Raw genomic sequence first — 22,299 nt, 5'->3', positions numbered from 1 at the left:
TCTGGTTTGGTTCCTTAGTCATGACAACTGACAGTGAAGACAGGCCATATAAAAGAGGGTAGGAAAATCAGGTCCATCTGGATGGCATCAATTAAGACTTACCTTGAACTGTTTTTCTAGCCGTGTCTTCCCTCCTATGCCAGGTATGAGGATGCTGTTAACATAACTATGCAGCTGGTTTGCAGACACTTCAGTCTCCTTCCCAAGGATGGCTTCCAACAAGGCATCATGAATAAAAATGTACTGCTCCTAGAAAAACATCAGCATGTCAGGTAGACATCTGGAATAACCTAAACAGCTGGCTTTGTCTGAGGAGTAATGCCCACTAAAGGAAAAGGTGTGCAAAGCAAGCCACCCATGCAAATACTGCCAAATTCAGAATAAATATGTATAAATGTAGCACATACAACTCTGAACGAGTCAAAAACAAAATATGAAGTTTCTGGTCTAGAAAAAGAGAGATATGCCAGTGCAGAAAAATATCAGTAATATATTCAATTTTTACAGAGGTGTAATTGGAAAAATCTATTCTCTTTTTGATTACAAAGCAAAAATGAATAAGGCTTTAAATTCAACCCCACTGCAATTTTTACCTCTGTCTGGACGAGGTAGTTGCGCTGTGTCCTGATATGTTTCAGGAAACCCAGGACATTAACTGTGCTTTTGTCTTTTATCTGCTGCAGCATACTGTCTATCACAATGTAGGTACCAGTTCTGCCAACACCAGCACTACAGAGAGCATAAGAGAAACCCATGAAATACAATGCCAGATGAAAGCAAATGCAGAAGTAAAAGCAGAACAGAACTAAGCAAATATTCAAATATTCCTGTTCATGGGCTTTCATTTTCCTCCTAGCGTCAACCATTAAAGTTTCCCAGCAAAATATTTTGGTTTTCTGGAAATATTACCAGGTATATATTTCCTCCCTTCTGTGGGTATTTCTGTGCTTCAAGATGAGGCTGAACACAATACAAACCATCACACCTGTGCCAGTAGCATGAGGATGAGGCTGCCGTAGTCCTGGAGTTCACACTCTGGCTGTTCGCACTTGGCTCCTGTTTCCAATGCTGCTGTTACTGGTGTTGGCTGGATGAAGCCATACAGATCCACCCTTTGCCAAGCTGCTGCTATCCTGGATTGCCAAGGTCACTCCAGGCTGTGAGATAGCCCTGGCTGGCTTCAGCCTTGAGGTAAAGCTTAAGCTGCACAGTGGAGCTGGAAATGTAAGTGGTACCAGCACTATGGAAAGGTATAAAAGGGGGCTAATCTTGTGGAGGCAGAACTCCTTACAGCGAATGAGGGCAGTCCTGGGCCCTCTTTCAGAGATGGGAGCTCTTCAGAGATTCTCAATTTCTGCCGAGGAAGGAGCTGTAACCCTTATCATCCTCTCCTCTTTGATATGGTGCTGTGCTCACACACAGTGATGAAGACCACATCCCTGAACTAGTTTATTGACTGATCTATTGCTGTGACTGCAACTGCTGTGAGTGTGAGTGTGGTTCAGTGGCAATTGCATTTCCAGGTGTCCATGTATCCATACTGCTGGTTCCCAGCAGAGGTGATCCTGCCCTGTCCATGCACTGAACTGGCAGGCTACAAGCAAGCTTTGACCAAGGAGCTTTCCAACCACATCAGTGCAATGTTCAGCAGCTCAGTATCACGGCAATAGCAAAACCCTGTGTCAACTGGGAAGCTTTTGCATTGGAGCGGTTTTAAGACACAGGCAAAGTAGAGCTCAAGTCTACCTGCACTCCATGGGGCTGACACACTCCTCCTGTTTTAGTAACCTACAGTGTTTGTCTTAGCTGGCATGGAAGAGCACACACTGTGCTTTAGCTGTGCTTGCCATGGGTGGTTTGTCACAGCCATCATACCTGCAGTGCACCACCACTGGTCCCATGTCTGGGGTTCTGGCTGCCGAGGATCTCCTGACGAAGGTGAGCACGGGCAGAGCGTACTCGGGCACCCCCATGTCAGGCCACTGGGTGTAGTGGTACTGAATGACCGTCCTCTCATTCTGCCGCCCTTTGGGGTTCCCTTTCTGACCCTGTGTGAGAAGGGTGTGCAGAGACAAGAGTGAGAGGACAAAAAAGAAGCATAAAAATATCAGTCCTTCTCGCTTGCTCAGCTGAGAAAGTGCTGGACTCTGACAAAAGAAAGCTGCAGCTCTGCCTCCTGCTAGGTGGAGACAGAGTTCAAGGAAAAATACACATGGAACAGGTAATAATAGCAAAACAAAGACACCAAAGCAGCAGTGCACTTTGAGAAAAAGAACAACAGGTTCCTTCTAGTCTTGGCTTTACTTACTTATTTCCCACCCATCTGCCCCTCCAGGTTGCCTATGCAAATGCTGAGTTTTACTCTGGTGTGCCTTGTGTCTTATACAAGCCAGAAGACACTTGGATGGGAGCAGTGAAGGTTTGGCTCACCTTTTTAATCTTGGTGTTCCTGATGGTGAAGCGGCGAACAGTGTAGCAGGCATGGACATTTGTGCTCTTCAGCGTGACGATGATGTTGCCGTACTCCTCGCTGTTCTCCGTCGGCCAGTACTGATCGCATTTCCTCTGAACACAGACACAGTTGGGTGAGTTGGGTAAGGGCCTGAGCTGCTGCTTTGTATTTGTGTTTAGAACTTTTAGAAAAAAATCATGGCTCAGTATGTATCCCTCTGTTCCGTTAGTTATGTATTATGCATGAGCACATATCACCCTAAGCCATTTAAAACAAATTCTGCCCAGGTGATTTGGGTAAGCGTTAAGGAGCAACTGCTAACAAACGAGAAAATCTCTTACTCTTCCTTTTTCAACAAGGTTCGTGATCATGACAATGATTCCAGTATTTTGTTCCCAAATCATCCTCCAGAAATCTTCAAAGGTAGACTTTAAAGGTCCCTGGGTAGCAATGTAGGCTTTTGCTTTGTTGTAACCCTTCAAAGAAAACCATAATGCCAAGTGAAATGAAAGCAGTATCATGGCAGAAAAATTAATATTTTAGAGCTAACAAGAAAGGTGCTTTTCTCATTCAGAATAGTGAGGAATTTGTAGCAAAATCATCAGGTGAAGTTGGAAAATACAATTACATCACAAGTGACAGTACTTCCTCCTTGCAGAAGGATTCAAAGGTAGAGCAGATAAAAACCATTAAAACAACTTACATCGACATAATTAGCATTAATGTAGTCACTGTGCTTCGAATCTTTCCCCGGTAAAGGCCTTAGCTTCACCCTGCTGTGATCATCTGTAGGATAAAAAACAGAGCAGAGAAACATTAGGGAAGCACAGTGCAGAACTGCTGGCAAACATCCCATTTCCTGGGTATCAGGGCTGCCTTTACTAATACACAGAAGAGATTGGCCTTGGGCTGGAGTCAAAGAGAGAAGTGGGAGTATCTGTCCTTGGTCATCTGCTCATGTGCAGGTTGTTAGCCTTCACATCCCTTAAGGTACATGGTTCATGCTGGGACAGCCTCTTTTTAAAGGGCACTGGAGCCTCAGGAGCACAATTTCTAGGATCATCTATATCACTTGGGGTACTGAGATTCAAAGAGCGAGGGCACCCCACGGGGCTGTGTAACACTGCCTCTGCTTGGCTCAGCTCATTATCCTCCCCTCAGTGCTGGGCTCAGACAGCTCTGCTGGCTCTGGGACGTGAGTGAATGTCCTCACTCCTTCACCGCTATCACCACACCATGAGGATAGACTTCAGGTTGTGATCTTCAGCTCCTCTTTTTGTTTCACCCAAATGCTTGACTCTGCCTTAAAGCAGAAAATAATCACAGTCCTCCTCCTAGGCAGAAGCCCTGGCCTGGGTGGTGTTTCCAACTCATGCAGAGATGAGACGTGAGCCAACTTTAAGTTTAAAGACTGGTTTAATTTGCCTTCCTGGGGACCAATGGAGAGAGAGGTTCCAATGATAATCTGGGGAACTGAAGTGCCTTCTTCAATTCTCCTTCAATGTCAGATCTCTGTAGCTAGAGGGAGCAGACATCTATGTCTAAAATCACAGCTGGGACAAGCTCAATGAATGCCTTTGCCCAAGGCCACACAGCAAGTCTTTCACAAGTCCGGGAACTGGTCCTCAGCCAGTACCTTGATTACTTCTGAAAATCTGTTAGAGACATGCATTTCCTTCCTGTGCTATCAAAAGCATTCAAGATTTATTGCAACTTTTATGAACGCTGTGAACTTTTTACCAGTGGGCTCTCCATGTCTATTCCTAAACCACAGTGACTGCTGCATCTGCCATCCATTCCACGTAAGAGAACAACAGGGAAAAAGTTACTGCACTTCCATCCCAGATAATTTGCATTCTAGACCAGAGTCCAGATTTGCAGTTCTCTAAGGGATACAGGCAAAACCTGCTCTGTGCTACAAAGATCACTCTTTGTCCAAATCCTACACATAGCTAAAGCAGTTTGAAATACAGCAGATACACTCTGTAAGATTTAGCACCTTTGGGACTGTAGGGTAATCCCAGGAATCATCAGTAAAACTCTGCTCCACCATGCACTTCCCTTAGGCCACTCTTCAGGCATTAGCAGGCAGAAGAGCTCAGATCATCAATTTATCTCAGTTATTCCTCCACAAAATTTCATACCAAACGTATACTTCTAAAACTATGCTTGGACTGTGAAACTGTGAAACATTTCAAAACAGAAGCTGGAGTGAAATCCTGGCCCTGGAGAAGTCAAAACATTCACTGCCTTTAATGGGGAAAGGATCTTCCAGCCACACTTTCACACATTTATTACATACTATGTAATAATGTAACCTGGGGCCACCTGCCTGTCCCAGTCACACACACACACACTGCAAGAAGAGAGTGCCTTTTTGGGTTGATTCATTGTGCTTAGGCCAGTGCTTACTTACAGGCCAGGATGTTGATGTATCTGTTCTTGTGCTTGTTGTCAGGATGGTTGGAATGCTCCGCAGTGATGTTCATGTCAGCCGTACAGCGCTGCACTTCCTAGGCAAAAAGATTATTCAAATGGAAAATTTGTCAGTCCAAAAAAACCCTGAGCTTTCTCTCCTTTTGCAACAGCTCACGGAAACCATGTTCAAAGTATCAGTATTGTAACTGATGGGTTAAACACAAAGTCTTTCAGTATCGTCCTGTATGTTGTGGCCTCTTACACCGAGCCATGTCAGCTGTCCCCAGAGCATGGTCACACACCTCTCCACAGGCTTGGGGACAGATAAGCACCGTGAGAGCCAACTGTCCCCTCTGACTACCAGTCCATCACCTTCTGCACTGCATCTCCTGCCATGCCCCACTCTGTCCCTCCTTGGGGAGCTAAGATAGGGTCCCTCAGATGCAAGAGTGGCCAGTGCAATGTAAGAAACTAAGAACAAAAACCATTTCAACAGAAGACTTTTGACCGCTGGACAACTTATGTGCCCTCTCAAAATGGGGTTTCTGACATTTGAGTTTGTCACCAACCTTTCGTTAGTTCTTTGCAGAGAGATGCCTTTTGTAAAATAAGAATAAAATAGATCTTTGAAGAGAACAGCAAGGGCTTTAAACACCACTGCTTGGACACTGATTAACAGCCCCTGATACAGTAAAGAAAAGGTTGCATCCATGTATATATTTATTTACAAAGAAGAGAGACACCAAGCTTCCCAGGGTGTTCATGAATCCAGAGATGCAGATATCTGTCTAACTGGGGCTGTAGGTTAGATACATTTTTTTAAAATTCTTAATCTACCCCTTACTCTGTTCAACAACAGAATACAAAGCTATTGAAATGGGGCAATGGAGGGTCTTTATTTTGACCCTAAAGAGAAGCAGCCATTTCCCTAGAGAATTACACCCTTCAGAGACTGCCCTACAATCTGAATCACTCAGGAGTCTATTCATCTCCAAGATACACCTTTTTCATATCTGTTTAACTATAATCTTCCTGAAAAAGAGAACCCCATTTATCAGTAGCATAAACATTCATCATTTAAAGACATATTTTTGAAAAAAAAATTTAAAATTTGGAGTTTACAAAATTGTGGAAGAAATTGTATTTATTAAAATCTTTTGTGACTCCCAGAAATTGCACCAAACAGATCCAATTTCCCCCAGGATATGTGAGGAAATGCCAAATTACTTTGTATTTCAGACTTTAAAAATAACAGTATAGAACCTAAGAGGGAAAGTCATTAGCAGCTCACAGCTGCTACAAAGATCACGAACTAAGTGACAGGGAAAAATTATCATAAGAAATGCTATACAAACAGCAGATGTAGGAGTTCAGCATTATGCAGACATTTCACAAAGGACTTGCATAGCAATTTTGGTATCTTCCCCAGCACTTACATTTTGAAACTGCAAAGTATACTAAAACCTTGTACGTTTTATAGCTTTTATATCCATGTGACGCTCTCAAGTAACAATTGCTTCTCTCTCTCTTCCCAACCCTCCATAGGGAGAAACATACTGTGCTCAAGGAATTGAGCTGAGCAAAGACAAAGACGAATCAAGCAAAACTCTCAGCTGGCCCTAACAGAATTCTCATAGTTCCACTTCTGCCATATAAAAACCCCCATATTAAACTGTGCTCTTCCCCTAATTCTGCCTGTCAGCTCCAGCAAGCAAGGGATTTCAGATTACACAATGGGCAGGATCAGTTCAGCCTAAGTCATATTTGGAAAAGCACCGATATTTACATGTTAGGTTGATTTAATGTAATTCTGTTTTACCTATTTTTGCATTTAGAAATAATACAACATCACTGCTGTACCGTTACAGGTCACTCCTAAAAAATACCCTGCCCATTTCTGAAAAGCCTCACATCAAACCCTACATCCCTGTATCACTATAAAATTCTTTTTAGAAGTTACTGGCATTGAAAAATTTATGCCAAATGCAGTAGAATTTAATACAGATTAATCCAATAAAGTTCTGTGGAGAATACTCTGAGAAGTTATAGAATTTAATAGGGAATTACCTCCCTGCTAAGGAATTTTCTCTGACAGTTTAAATACTACATAGTAAATGTATCATTTTCTATTACATTCTATAGGATTTTTTTCCATAAGGGAATTGTTGGTGAGGTTAATCATTTTAATTAACCTTTTTATGTTGATGGTGACTGTTTCCTTGACTGTACATGTTCCCAGCTGGCCAATATAAAGTTAATAGAAGAGGAAGATTAAGGTAAGATGGTGAAAAACACAGCAATGGAAAAGGAAGTCTGACGTTGTGACAGCTCATGATCTGAAAATCGCTTTTCTTACCACATAACATTCTAAATGGTTTTTAATACTCCAGAAAGATGTTGTAATGGTGGCTTCCTATGCCTGCACAATGCAAAAGCACAGCAAAAGGAGACTGTTACAGAATAGCTTCCCCCTTGCCAATACGCTTGAGCTATTTTTGTCTTTTTAAAGTCTTCAGCCCTCCCCTGTCCAGTCCAGGACACAGCTGAGACTTTGGGACATTGAAGGTGTCAACAAGAAGGGGACTGAGGACATCCTCCAGCTCCACGCTGGCCTGGGTTTGGCTGTGCTGCACGGACAGCTGGCGTTGAGAGCAGAGGGTGGGTATCCATGCTCTCCCACCCTCCGAGGCTCAACTCTCCGAATTCTAACAGCAGATTACTAAACCACGGGCTCCCCCCACCAGCCAGTAAGGAATAAGTAAACATTCCTCTGTTATTAAAGCAGACGTGGTTGCCTCTCGTCAATGCAAAAAAGGCTGTAAGGAGACAAGACAAGTTGCAGTCTGTTATCTGTGCCTCTGTTCAGAGTATAATTTACCCCTTGGCAGAAGAGGACACCCCAGTGTCAATAAATAACACCCTGGAGAAAGTCCCCAAAAGTCCCCATCTTAATTATGGTGTTTTACCACATTTATGTATATCACATATTTACTTTCCCATCATTTTCTGTTGCTTATGCAATGAATACTCTGGGATTTCTAAACCTTACTGGCTACCAAGTCCTTCAGTTGCACTTAAAACATCACCATGACTGCATTATTTTTACAACCTATGTTTGCAGGCAGGTCTGCTCACTGCAGCTCAGCCTAAACAAAGTCCTCTTCCAGCAGGCACAAAACTGCTACTGGCACCTTGGAGTAGGACATATAGTGTTCATATTGCCATGTTCATAATTTATTCATAAACTTTTCAGCTCTAGAATATTTCCTTTGGCTTTCCTTAATCCTGCTTAGTCTCCTCCATGGATTTTAATGGCAGCTGGCTTGCACACTGCTACTCCTCATGTTTAACTTCCCAGAACACATTACTGTCCCAGGATGAATGGATACAGGCTTTATTCTGTCCTTTCAACTTATCCTTGACAACCCAAGAAACCAAAGTACATGGTTTCAATTGACTGTTAGTTACTGTAAGAAGTGCTCTAGTCTATGCTATTATGGCTAATTTACCTTTTAATTATATTGTCCATGCTAATGCTAATTGGAATATGATACACCCAGGTTTAACAACCCATTTTAATTGCCTTTCTGAAACAAGTTATGGATTAGTTTCTTCTAAACTTCAAAGAATTTCCATTTAAGTGTAAAATCAAACTGCTCCAGTGTCTTGCTGGCAGTGTAAGGTTCTGAGCAGGAATTTTTGCTACAGTGGCTGAGCAGCAACTTTGTCTCTTGGTTTGGCCTTACAAAGTGCTGCTGCTGTTTGTTTCCCATTACTTCAGGCTGATGTCCTGGCAGGGGCTGATCTGTGAAAGCCTATGAATAGCAATGAGAAGGAGTCACAACAAAGAAAGGATCCTAATCTGAGTGACTAAACTTGAGAAGATCCATAGCAATGTTTTGATATAAACGTTGATATTTTTCAGCATGGAAGCAGGTAGTTCATCCACCCCCACTATCAGTTTTGATCTATTATTTTAATCCCAAATTACAAGAATTCTGTGGTAGTGCCCTTGCTGTTTGTTTTATCACAGCAAACATGAAGACAGCATACCAACAGAGACTGCAGATAGTATTTGAAGACATCTCCAGGAACAGTGTAGATTTCTGTAATAATTTAGCACTGGTATAAACTCTCCAACAGCACTCAAGAAAGGGGTGAGTTGGGGACAGCCTAGAAAGAGGTGAAAATAAAGAAAACAAAAGGACTCAACACAGAAATAAAATCAATAGATAGCTAAAAACTCCTGCAAATGCATGAGGGAGGAAAGGATGGTGGGGCGGAAGTGACAGAGTCTGACCAAGACCTTGCATTGCCCAGCCAATGGCTCGTCCAAGCAGCGCTTCCGGGAAGAAACCTTGGGAATGGGTGTGGTACTGTGGTTAGTAACAGAAACCCCAGATACTGGAACTTCTTTTACTGCTTCTCTTCAACTTCATCTCTTAATTCACAATGCCAGTTTCTCATGGTAGGTGAAGCAGTGCGGTAAGAATTGAGAACTCCAGGAAGGCCCTATTTGCAGCAATCCTTCCTCCTCCAGCTTCACCGTGCTGCTTCCCTCTGGTTTCAGTACAGCAATACACAGGCTGAGAATACCTCTAATTAAGGCAATTTTGGGCCAGGGTTATGAAACATTCCTAATGCAGTATTGCCTGCCAGCAGCATGCTTTTGAAACAGCATCTTTCTACTGCCAAATTCCTTGGTGTAGATGGAGCTATAAGCATGTGTCTGGTGTGAGCTGTGTCTAATCCGTAAGGGATGTCAGTGCAACTACACTGAATTTTTAGTGTCTCAAGAAGTGTGCAAAGTGCAGCATTACCTGTCTTCAATGCAACCCTTTGCTAGAGAATAACGTTCTGAGGTCCCTGCTTAAAAAGAGTCAGTGACCCCTGCCCTGAGCAGCAGCAACCATGAGAATAACATTAGCAAATCCCTGCCACATCGCTGGAAATACAGATTTATGTTATTTTCTTACATTTCAGGACATTTAGAAGAAGGTGCCACTGGAGCATAAAGATATTTTCAATTTATGTGACGAGGGAGCTGGACAGCCTGCCTCCAAGTTCAGCGAATCTGTTCAGACTCCAAATTGGCAATGAATCATGACACTCACACGGCCACAGGCAGCAGAGGTCTGCAGAGACTGCTTTCCTCCTCTCTAATCACTCCCCCAGCAGCACTGACCAGCCCACTCCAGAATTAAGGAGGAGGGTAATAAAACTCTCTGATCTCTAAAATCCAAATGCTGCATTAAACTGTAAAAATTCACAGTTAGCTCTGGGGATGGAAGGTGATTTCTTGGCTTAGTGTTCCTTTCTAGAGCAAAAGGACATAATTGCTCAAAAAAACTTACTCCGTTATTCCAGTAACCGGACAGGGGGAGGGAGTGAAAAGCTCTACTGTGGGAGGTGGCACTTCACACTTTCTGATACAGGAATTTGGAGGGCACATATCCTATATAGTCAGGCTGTCGGGGAATAGAGGATGACAAATGTGACATCAGTTTTTAAAATGAGATCCAGAAGGGGTTTTAGGCACTGCAGCCCACTACATCTGACTTCTCTGTGGGGCAAACTGCGAGACTCTGCAATAGAGCAGAGCTAGTGAATGCCTTGAACACACTGGGGAGAGGTCCCTGAAGAAGTCTACAGGCTGCGTAGAAGAGAGCAGCATATCAATTTCCAAAATGTGTGACCAGGCCTCTCAGAAAATACTACTAAAAAACCTGTTCTGGTTTTGGAGCAAAAGGAAAACTCACCTTGTGCACTACCAGGTTAGAGGTGGGACTCACCTGCCCAGGAATTTCCAGTGTTCAGCTTTCACTGGTGGGACCTTACAGGGACCTAACCTATTCATAAATGGACTGCAGAGGAGACAAAGTGTGTTTACAATACAAAGTTATTCAGGATAATTAGAACAAAAGCTATTTGTGAAGGGAAGCTGAACAATCTTGCAGCACTGAGTGGCCGAGTGACAAAATGGCAAATGAAATTCAATGGTGATAAATACAAAGTGATGTACTTGGGGAAAAACAAGTGACAGGTTCCCAATTTGCTATTGCCATTCAGTGATGAGACCTTGGGGTCACAGCCAATCATTTTCTGGAGGTGTCAGCTGAGTGCCCAGTAGTTGTTAAAAACCAACTACTATGTTAGGAGGGAGGAAAGTAATAGAAAACTGAAAACGTCACTGAACTCTGCAGTAAAACCACCTGTCATATACTGTGCACAGCTGTGGCCTTCTCATCTTGACAAAGTTATGGTAAAGGAAGAAAAAAGGTACAGAGGGAACAAGTCAATGGAAGTCTGGAGTGGCTTCCTCCAAAAAATCAAAGTAAATAATTTAGACTTCTTCAGATTTTAAAGTGGATTATTAAGGGGGAATATAATTGCAGACAGAATCATGTGAGGCATTTTAAGTAAACAGGGATGCACTTTGTAATGCAAAAACTAGGAGGCACGAAGAGAAGTTATTCAACATGAATTAAAAGCAAAAGGAAGTCTGTTCTTGTGGAACAAATCGTAGAATTCATTGCCATGGGATGCTTTGGACACCAGAAGCCTAAGAGGGTTCAAGAGACAATTAGAAATTTATGGAAGAAAGGTCTGTCAAAGACTGTTAACCGTAATGATGCCAAGAAAATCTCTAGGTAGACAAGGAATAGATACAATCTCTGGCTCAGGAAGCCTTTCAATCTCTGTTCAGTCCTGCCCTCAAACCCTGCCCCAGTACCCCTGTAAAAGTGTGGTACCTCATCCTGTACACCATAGCAAAACAGTGCTGGAGCTACCTGAGAGCAAGCCAAAAACCTTCCCTGAACTTTTTTTAATCTAGTACTGAACAAACTCCAAGGTTGAATACAAAGAGTTATGTCAGAGACCAGCACTAGTGAGGATCTTTATTTTAAAAAGCTGTTTGTTGTTCAGTATTTCATTGGGTCCTGTATTTCTGATTTATATCAAAAATTGAAAATTCACGGGACTCAAGGGAAATCTTTAAAATTCTGTATATACAAGAAAGCCCAGCTATCATCAGACAATAAAGCTGGCCACTTGCACTATGATTACCCAAAGAGAATAAGGATTCATTTTAGACGTACTTTCCAAGGGAAGACTTGTGAGTTCAAAGTCCTTCTTTCCTCTGCGCAAAAAATGCTTCCTAAGAACATTCAAAAACTATTTAGCTGTAATTACAGCTCAATTTAAGAGGAGGGAGTATTCACACAATTTACTATCTGTAAAAACCAACTCAACACAGCCCTAAACATGCTGCCAAAAACAGAGGAAGAGACATCAAAATCTAGCAACAAACAAATGGAGGATGCTCACGTTCCACATCGGGCAATGTATGTGTGTGCCTAGCTTAGTCTTTCCTTTTGCAGCTTCCACCTTAAACGTCCTGCCACAGAAATTTCTGAAGAGATTTTTGATCCTTTTTTCTTTTAACAAAATCTCATGCACTCTCTACCTTTGGGAAGATTAATTTATTCTGCAGTATTGATCACATTATTTCAGTATCTCCTCGCCATCCTCTTTTCTTCCCCTTTTAGATGTAAAAAGCCATATTGTTTTGTATGACTGCAGAATCTATTACCTCTTTTCAGAAGTTCCACAAGCATGAAGGCACAATATGGCTGGGGTACTTTTCACCCACAGGCTAGTAGCCCTGTAACAGTGGATTTTCTGTTTTAGCTGGAATCTTATTGTTTCTCCATAAAATATCAGTTAAGTCTTCCCCATAGCTGGCAGATGCAACTCCAGCACATGGATCATGGATGGATCTGACTGGATGTGAGAAGTTGCACTGCAGCCACTCCAAGAGCTACTGTATAAATGTAACCTCAGGTTCCACTATCCCTCAGCCATTCTCCAAACTGGGGTTCTGACCTCTGAGTCAGTTTGAGCACTTGAGAAACATTTTACCTACAGGCTCTATGAAAAATCCTGGGTTTCAAATCAGGACCACGAGGCCTCAGCAGGGCAGAACACCAGCAATGAAGGGGAGCCAGGTGGTTTATCCCAGACAGAGATCGCCTTTTCCCTATTCCTACTCCTTACTCCAGCAGGAGATTTCATTTACAGTTAGGAAGCTGAGACCTCACCTATGGAGAAACACATCTGGAGTACCTATCCCAACTTCAAAGCAGACGCGCCGAGTTTTAAGCCAGCAGGGAATAGAATTTGGTGCACACAGTGCAATTGGAGGAGTTTAATGTCTCTTTGGAGGGGACCCTGCGCTCCCCAGAAAGGGACTAATTGGCCAAAGCTCTCTCCAACGGGCTGCCACAGCACAGCACTCACAGCAGGGAACTCCAGGAGGAAGGGAAAAAATAAGTGTTTTTCTTTGCTAAAACACAGACGGAAGGTGTCCAATATTTGTTAATAGCAGTGATTTTGTGGCAGCTGAAGCAAAGCCTGCTCAAAGCCAGACCAAGTTTACAGATGTGTTGTTGATTATTTTGAATAATTAAGTAGTGTAAAACCCAGCTGTGATGAATAGCACTGGGGTCGCAATCCATAAATAATTGAGATGAGCAAGTCGCGTTTGATCATCCTGATCAAATTCTACTCTCTGGAGAATAAATGTTTGTCCTGAATACCATCAACATTGTTAAATGCCTCAATATTCCTGCTCAGCCATCCAGCCAGCAGTCAATTGAACTAAATCACTCTAACACCTTATACATTTGCCTTCCTCATGAATACAAAATGCTTCTAACTTACACAATGCTTTTTGGGCATCAGACAAAGCAGACACTCTTTATAGACAGTAACCAAACAGCAACAATAAATGTTTTAAATGATCCCATTAAAAACAATTCCTGCATACAATCTTGTCTTTACAGTGCAGTAAGCAAAGAAGCTGTAGATATAAGGCCACCTATTCTGGTTCAGTGCCTTGTTTATAAGCAGAGCTGCTGCTCTGATTCACAGGCAGCAGGCAAACACACTTCCTTTTGCTCACAGGGAAGCCAGTAGTGCAACTCCATGTGATTTCCTGGGGCTTCTCCCGTTTCTCAGTACTTCCAAAAGATCAGCAGTGAGTGTGATTAGACTGAGTGAAGGAAAAGCCTGTCTCTGCTGTCTTATGCTGCATGATGTTTACCATCCTTGCATAATAGGAGTTTGGTAACCCAGAGGTAGAAAACTGCTTTCACTCCATTGGAATTATCTCCAAATGACAGCACATTTATAGGTCAGAATCTGTTCTACACAGCTAACAGGATGCAAATTTTAAAATAGTCACATTAGGTAAATACCACCAACTAAATCCCAAATCCCTTCTCCTTGGTTTTACTGGAACAAAAAAATCAATGACTTCAATAGCAATCTCTCCTGTCTGAAGAGAACATGAACAAGGACTCAAGGAACTGACCCACAGTTTGGGTTTTCATCAAAGATCAAATTCTACTACGTTTACTCACTGCAAGCACTATTTTGCTACTTTTGGACTACTCAGGGTGTATGTGGCTTTTCTGATGACTAAGAGGAGCAAACTCTGGACCAAGAAGAGTAAAATAATTGTAAGAAAACCCTGGAGTTAAGAATGACTGTTTGTATCTTCATGTTGTTCCTGGGGGCTTGCAGGCAGCTTTTCCTATTTAATAAAAACCTAGGAGGGTTCCCCCTTAAAGACACCAAATCTGTGGTGGTTAAAAGGCACCTGTATGTGTCCAGTCCCACACTGCTCATAGCTGGCAGCAAATTGGTATCATCCTGTTTCTTCTGATATATTTGAGCACTGCATTTACCTGACATGACATCACACAGATGTCACACAGTCCCCAATTATTAATACACAATTCGCTTTAGGAAAGCAACATTTTATTGGTGGGTCATTAAATTGTACCTCAAAGTCTTCCGAGAACCCATGCTGGTTATTGGAATACAGCTCACTGATGTGTTTAACAAACTGCTTGACTGGAATTGCTTCCATATCATCTGTAGGGAAAAAAAGAAAAAAGATATTCAGAGTTGCTCTTTGTTTCATACATAAAACTTCAGGAGAGGAAGTCTTCACTCGATATCATTTAGATCTGAGTTCCCAGGGGCAGAACTAGTTCAATATGCAGTAATAAGAAATCTTTTTGAGGCCAGTTTTGAGGTAAACATTTAATTGTATTTCCAATTCTAAGTACTACAGTTATAAATACTGAGAGCCTGTTCCCTGGGATGCTGATTTACAAAGTCCAACTTAAGCTCAAGGATCATTAGCTCTTGCTCAGTTTGAAGATGGCTGTGGATGGGATGAAGAAACCTCCTCTCCTTCCACATTGTATAAAAAGAACAGAAGAGACCCCAAATGTGAAAATACAGTTGAGAGTTACTCCCAGTAAGTTTTACCAGACTGAGCGGACACACAGGCCTTTCTTATTAATGTTATTAACTTTTTCCCTTTCACACAATGATGTAGAATCCAAATGGACTTATGACACTGCTTCTGAGCAAAAGAGCAGACAAACACAACAGCCACACTAATTTGAGTTCTCTCTCATACCAGACATTATTCATAACATTGACAGTGTATTCCACTGGACCATTTGCTCTTGCACATCACAGTGCAAATGCCGCCCAATATACCAGTAAATCACCCTTAGATGTCTTCTCACAAGAAAGAAGTTGAAGACTCTAACTGAAGACAAACAAGACTGTTCTGAGCACTTGGGACTCCAGGCAGATTCTTATAAAGCTGGGGTGTAGGATGGCTGCCTTATTCCTCTCTTTGGCTCTTGAAAATGGCCTGGATATTGTTATAACCACCACTGCAGTTGGTAGAAAAACTGCGCTTGCCAAGATTCACTGGTTAATATTTTCAGTCTGGCATTTAGAAAATGCAAATTGCTGTACAACTGTGATTACTTACAGCATGTGAAATAATCTATTGCCTGATGGCTACTATTGTCTGATTGCATGATTTTATGGCAATACCCTGTATTTATATAATCCATTTAATATTCTTCTAAAGATAGTATCTAGGTTATGTTTACTCCTAGTAATTCAGTGGTGTATTTTTGCTCCCATTTAGCAGCCATATGGTTTGGTGCTACAGCTGCATTATGATCTGGATTCTTTTCCTTTTAAACATCTACATTATGATAGAAAAAATCCAAATATTTCTACAGATACTTAGCAAAATTTAACGATAAATAAATAGATGTGACATTTACTGTATTCAGAGTGAAAGATCTTTGGCAGTAAAACCTCTAAGCTGTCACATATGCTTTTCTTAGCAAAGGGTATGAAGATCTGTATGTGTAAATGAGGTTCTACTTTGGCAAGAATTTTATAGATCCCTGACAATCTGATTTCTTTCCAGCTGATGGCAGTTAATATTGACCATGTCATTACTTCTCTCCTTTTATTTTATAATGGATCGCTCTAAGGTGGCTTTTTGCATCTATTGACATTTTCAGATCTCAGTCAGCTCTCTTCTATTTTATTTACAAGGACCAATTATTAAAGATATGTTTGCAATCTGGTCACCTCGCAGTGTAGTAATGCTACTTTAATTAACCACATGCTCATTTACTGAATAATACAGAATTCAAAACATTTGACTTCTGAATGCTCTTCTTAGCAAAAAGTTGCAGCCTGCAGAAATGCTGGCATTTAAAAATATTTAAGTGATAACATTTATTCTATATAGTATTGGGAATATCATCATTTCATAACAACATTTGTATCAATATTTTCACAACCAAGACATTTAAATGGAATGATATATAGGTACAGCAAGAATCTGTAAAACAGTATTTCCTCTTCTGAAAAATAACCCACACATCCTAGATTTCCTTGAAAATAGCTTGTGCTATGATAGCAATTGCATATAATCTCACAAGAAAAGTTCCATAGTTATCATTTGGGTTTTTTCCTTGCATAGTTTTAGCTCAACTGAGACCAACCAAGATTGGCTGCAGCAGACCAGTGTGTCCAAGCTAATTTTGTAGAAGGCAGAATTTAACTTTAATTGTGATCTGAAGCAAAAAATACATTAGAGATAACCTGCTCTCCAGTCCATTGAATTCCCACCAACTTCAAGGAAGGGTCTGCACCAGAAATCCATGCCAGTTTTCTTTTTATCATCATCACTGCATGGTGGCAGTAAGTCTCCACCTTTATAGCCACTGCTACTTCACTTCTCTCTTGTTAACTGTCCTTTAGTGTTTCTCCTCCCTTTTTCCTCTTCTGCATTTTCATTCTAACTCCCTCCAGAAGCCTTAACCCAGTGCAGTTTCTTACTCTATTTGATAACATGGGTAACAATTACACATTAAATAATTAAATAGGAAGTATTTTTGACATACGAGCTCACTGGGTGAGAGGGAAATGAAGTTGCCCATCAACTCAGGAAAACTGCATTGGAGCAGCTATAATTGTTACACATTAGAAAGATTAAAATCAGAACCATGAACATTAGAAACTCAAAAACAGTTTAAGGTTTCCAGCTTTCAAACTGGTGGGATAACATGGTCCAACATGGCCTGTGATGGTACAGGCACAGTCCTGAGGGGATGGGCAACCAACAGTGTGATAGGATGTGGCTCGTCCTCCCTGCACACCCACCTTGCCCCAGCTGATGGCCACAGGACAGCAGCAGGACAGGAGATAGAGCCTATCACATTAACCAGTGAGACAGGAGAATGCCGAAGTAATCTGGGCTGGTATTTTTCTATTCATGGCCTCCAACTCCAAACTCCTGCTCAGGAACACAAATCACTTTAGCTGGATACAGGCATGCTTAGCCATGGGCAGCTTGCCAGGCCTCTGGTAGAATGGCCTCAGCACTTGGGAATGGTCTGAGCTGACATTATCTGGAGATGGCTGTGACCTTCTCCAGGAAAACCAACAGATGTAGCTAGATGCACAGAATCTGCTTTTCCTTTAGCTATCATCAGCCCAAAGGCTGACTAGGCCTTTTTTCCATCTTAAAGCAAATAGACTTCAATGACTGTAATTCATTTGGTCGATTGAAGAGATTAATAGAATCCTATAATGGCTAATTAGCAGCTCTCCATCGTTCTGTCCATATTCGCTTTTGCACCAATCAAGAAGCTGGAGTGACATTTGATATTGTCAGTGTGATCCTCACATTTTGCAAGACCTACACATTATTCAAAGAGAAGAGGGAAACGTTTTAATAACATACCTTCACCTCTAACACTGCAGATGTAATTACATTTCTGTCTAGTTTGGGTTTAGCCATCTGTTTTATCAGTGTCAATAAAGTGATTCTGGATTTACTTCACTATGAAATATGAGCTGAATTTGGCACCATAATAATGTACAAACTCTTTGTGTTACACAGAGAAAGAAGTATACTCAGATGGACAATATTTTAGTAATATTTTTTATAATCAGATAGTACTGAAGCTGACACGTGGGGCGTTATGTTTAATTTCTGTGCTAAATATTTAACATATATTGGAGTTCCCATCTTGACTTGCTGGCCCAAGCCAAGCACCTGAGAGGAGTATCAAAAAAACCCAAAGGGAAGCACAACGAAGCTCATTTCCTGCCACAAAGAGACAATACCAAGAAGAAAATCATGTTTGTTTAAAAAAATGACTGTATAGGAAAACCTTTGCCAACATCTCCTTTTTAAAGAAATGGCAATTGCCAGTGCAGAATACTTAATATATTCCTTCATAAGACAGACACCTTCAAAAGAAGCCCAAAGTGTACAGAAGCAATAAAGTTCGAACAGGGTTACATTTTAAGTTCGGATAATTAGTAATCCTACCAGGAAGGATCTTCCCATAGCTCCCACTTAATAAGCTGCCTTTGTAATGTTAAAGCAATAGGGGCCAATTTCAAAAGAAAAATTGGATATCCTATCAGAAATGACATTTCCACATATTAGGGTCTCAGATTCATTTTGATTCATTTATAGTCTGAGAGCTCACCAGATAGTTTAGTGGCATTGTATTGGAATAGATGGGTTTGGGTTAGGAATTAATGCAGAAGGTCAAAACCAAAGTGCTTCCTCATATTACCTTTATTTAGCTTGGAGTTTTGGTGTTTCTGAAGACCAGATGTTTGACACATGAAATAATCTTGGTAAGAAAATTCTCCATGTCTTTCATTCTGTCTATAAATGCTTTCTGTTTTTCTGCTATTACCTTACCCAGCCTTCTAAATCCAATATACTCCCTGCATCTTATGCCTTAATGTGAAAACTTATTTGGATGGTTTGTGAGTCCCTGCACTTCAGTCTCTCATTTACTAAGCCACCTGGATTCATGTGCCATGGCTGTCACGTGCCTTGGCCCATCTGCTCCCACAGCAGGCACTCACTGCTCTGTGCCATCCCTGCATCCCAGGAGCACCTCCATCAATTCTCAGCATGTTCTTCACAGCTGTCTTCAGCCAAAGAACTAAGGGATCCTCCCACTGCCCTCTCCCTGCTTGGGGAGCTGAGCAGTGACCTGAATTCACCTGCTGATCTGGCTGATGATAAGAAAATTGATTTGTGGGGAAGGGGAAGGATTAATTTTGTTGGGGTAGATGGATTGATCCTACTCATTGGGATGAAGAATAGCGAAGTGGCAGGGAAACTTCTCTTTCTGAAGGCAGCACAAACCTAACTTGGCTTATGATGATCATTAAACCAGTGACATGGTTAGGGACATTAGTCCTTGAGAATCCACCCTCAACAGTGTATCCTTGGAGTTCTCATTTTCTGCAAAAAAGTCTTTCCAAAATATCTACCAGTAGGATTGTAACAGGACTGGATTTGACCTCTTAACTCACTGAAAAATAACATATCTGAAAAATGCTTTCCCATATCCATAGCAAACAAGCACCTTTCTGGTCCCAGCAACACTCAATCCTGGGATGCTATTTCATCTTTCACTCTCTTACTCTCCATTCCTGGAAAGAACATTGAATGCAATCACAGGATTTTAAAAAGATATTTATTTATTGTTAACCACATTTAGTGAAGTTTCATGGGTTTTTTACTTTTTCCAAAGAGGGATGGAAAAATTCTGCAAGCAGCTGGAATACCTAGCATCAATACTTAGGATGCATTTCACATAAAATGGAGTCTAACAGCCATTGCATAAGCTAAAATACTTATCAGAGTGAAGGCTGCAGAGCTATGGCAGCAGGAATAACCATGTGGAGTGTGATACTCTGTCTCTACAAGAGTGGCTGATCATATAGAATACTGCAAGGATGAACAGCACACCTTTGGGCAAAATTCTGCCCCAGCAGAGGTTATTAAAAACTCCCATCAATTCCACTAAGATCAAGTGTCCACCTCTAGAGAAAAGCTTAGACAAAACTATATAAACCTACAGATTGAGCATCCATGCCAAAATGCACATACTTAAAAGGGCCAGAAACTTCACATGCTGCTCAAATTTTGGCATAGACTGAATTTGAAATGTCTGAGCAGACAGACATAGCCAGCTCCTGCTCTAAGTCAAGCAAATACTATGCTCTAAGAGTAATTCCACATGTAAAACAGGGTGGTGCCCAGTTTTCTTCAAACCATTTTAGATTTAATGCAGTTGAATTATACACATTTACATTGTCCGAGCCTTTAATTCTGCAGTATACTGGCTTTCCTTGCATAACTATTTAAAGTAAGAATGCAACTGCAGCCATTGTATTTCAATTGGAATGATTAATCTTTCTGACTGATTGCATTTACTTGCTGTATAAAAAATTGCCAGAAATAGAAGAACAGTTTTATTTGTATAACATTAGTATCAACTAATTTATGATAAAAAAAATAGTCATTAAAAACCTTAGTATTTAGAAGGTGTCTGCCTTCTGTGGAGATCATATCTCCATAAATACTATAAAGGCTACGCAGTATGTTTCATTCTAGGACATCAAAATACCTGCTGAAGATCTCTTAAGGGTGGCATCCTCCTAAAGTCACTGACCTCAATAATAAACACAAATTATAAATTAAAATTAATTAAGATGAATAAGAAATCATTAAGAGTTGATTACTGGGGACCTATTCCTCATTAATGCTCACTTTTTTGTAATCATGTGTTTATGAAATATTATTTTTAATAAAAACCACCTTTCAAAGTGAATAGGCATGGAAAACACTTTGAACACATTCAAAAGTCCTGGAAAGACAGGCATGCTGAAAGATAAACAGGAGTCCTTTCAGCAAGATAATTGCTATCTATTTGTTATAATCAAGTCAAATGAATGGAAGGGCAGGTTTCTGATAAAGGGGAGACACATGAAAAAGCAGAATATGAAAAATCACCTGTGTAATTCTACATTCATCTAGCTACATTCATCTCTCTTGCTTCAAAACTTTATCTACTACAATGCTATTAGCCATCTGTCAGTCAGGAATATAAAGATGCTAATGATAAAATTTTATATGTGTCAAAATAAGAGCTCAGTTTAAATCTGCTTGTACAAAGATTAGGTTATTTTTAATTATAAATGTAATAGCAATACACTTCTTCCCTTTAAGCAAAAAGCTGATTTCAGTCCAAGAGAATGAAATAATGTGAATTTTTCATTAGCCCATACATTAAACATGATCTTATTTGGTATTGCAAGCTAAGGAACACAATTTTAATCTCACACATTTCCATCCTCAGGTCCCAGTTCCTGCCATCAGTTACACACAAGCCTTACATTTGAGCACATAAAGATCCAACTCCAGGGCTCTGCCTCCCAGTGTGAAAGCTCTCCAAAAAGGATCTAACTATCTGTATTTCACATGACCACCATAAAAACACATTCTTTTGTGTTGTAGCCAACTCCTGAAGCCTCAACCTCAAGTACCACAACTACATATCATACCATAAATTCTTCAGCGTACTACTGCAGGAGCAGGGTTGGTACCAGAGCAAAGGAAGGTGGATGTTCCCTAAAATACCTTGATATTTTCTTGGCTTCAGAGGATAGCTGTGTTTACTAAATTGTGTTCATGAATTTAATTGAAGCTGAAGATAGGTACAATTCACAATGTGGTTCTGGAACATAAATCCACAGGGAGTAGAGAGCAGAAATAAGGTCTTAAAAAGCTGAAGAGCACCACCTGTGTGCTCAGTGAAGAGCTTCATGCCCTTGAGAAAGAAGTCCTTGGCTGCAGTTAGCACAGCTCCTGTACCTCACAAGGCTCACTGTGCTCAGTGCACTGTCACTGGCACGACTGCAGACGTATCCTGGCCTCTGCTCTTTAGCTCTGAGTATGCACCTTGAGACAGCCACACCTTAGCAGAAAACAGTAAGATACCAAGCCTGTGTTGGGAACCTGCAGTTTCCTTGTCAAATGAGACACTCATTACTGTCTCTTAATGAAAACAGTTTGGCAGAGGGTGGATGCTACCAGAACACAGCAGCTGAGCGTGTAAAAAACACGTTAAGTCTAACCACTGACATTTGTCATGAAAGGTTCAAGGCACTATTCAAGTTACTGAAGAGCTAAGAATTAATAATAT

General features: G+C 41.1%; 1 protein-coding gene across 3 annotated transcripts in view; it reads right to left on the bottom strand.

The window, feature by feature from the left end:
* PTPRG (protein tyrosine phosphatase receptor type G) overlaps positions 1 to 22,299 on the bottom strand; it is a 398,071-nt gene that overhangs the window by 12,296 nt on the left and 363,476 nt on the right. For all 3 annotated transcript variants that reach the window (XR_014226741.1, XM_082289015.1, XM_082289016.1), the window contains exons 15-22: positions 14,721 to 14,812; positions 4,869 to 4,965; positions 3,156 to 3,238; positions 2,794 to 2,928; positions 2,431 to 2,565; positions 1,876 to 2,048; positions 594 to 729; positions 103 to 249 (exon numbers count right to left, since the gene is read on the bottom strand). Coding sequence is in view for 2 of the 3 variants with exons in the window: in XM_082289015.1 (XP_082145141.1) it covers positions 103 to 249; positions 594 to 729; positions 1,876 to 2,048; positions 2,431 to 2,565; positions 2,794 to 2,928; positions 3,156 to 3,238; positions 4,869 to 4,965; positions 14,721 to 14,812 (998 nt within the window). In the remaining variant the exon portion in view is untranslated. The remainder of the gene's footprint in view (positions 1 to 102; positions 250 to 593; positions 730 to 1,875; positions 2,049 to 2,430; positions 2,566 to 2,793; positions 2,929 to 3,155; positions 3,239 to 4,868; positions 4,966 to 14,720; positions 14,813 to 22,299) is intronic.

The sequence above is a fragment of the Coloeus monedula genome (genome assembly GCF_965178545.1).
Source record: "Coloeus monedula genome assembly, chromosome: 11".
NCBI classification, from domain to species: domain Eukaryota; kingdom Metazoa; phylum Chordata; class Aves; order Passeriformes; family Corvidae; genus Coloeus; species Coloeus monedula.
This window is presented reverse-complemented; position numbering and strand designations above follow the sequence as displayed.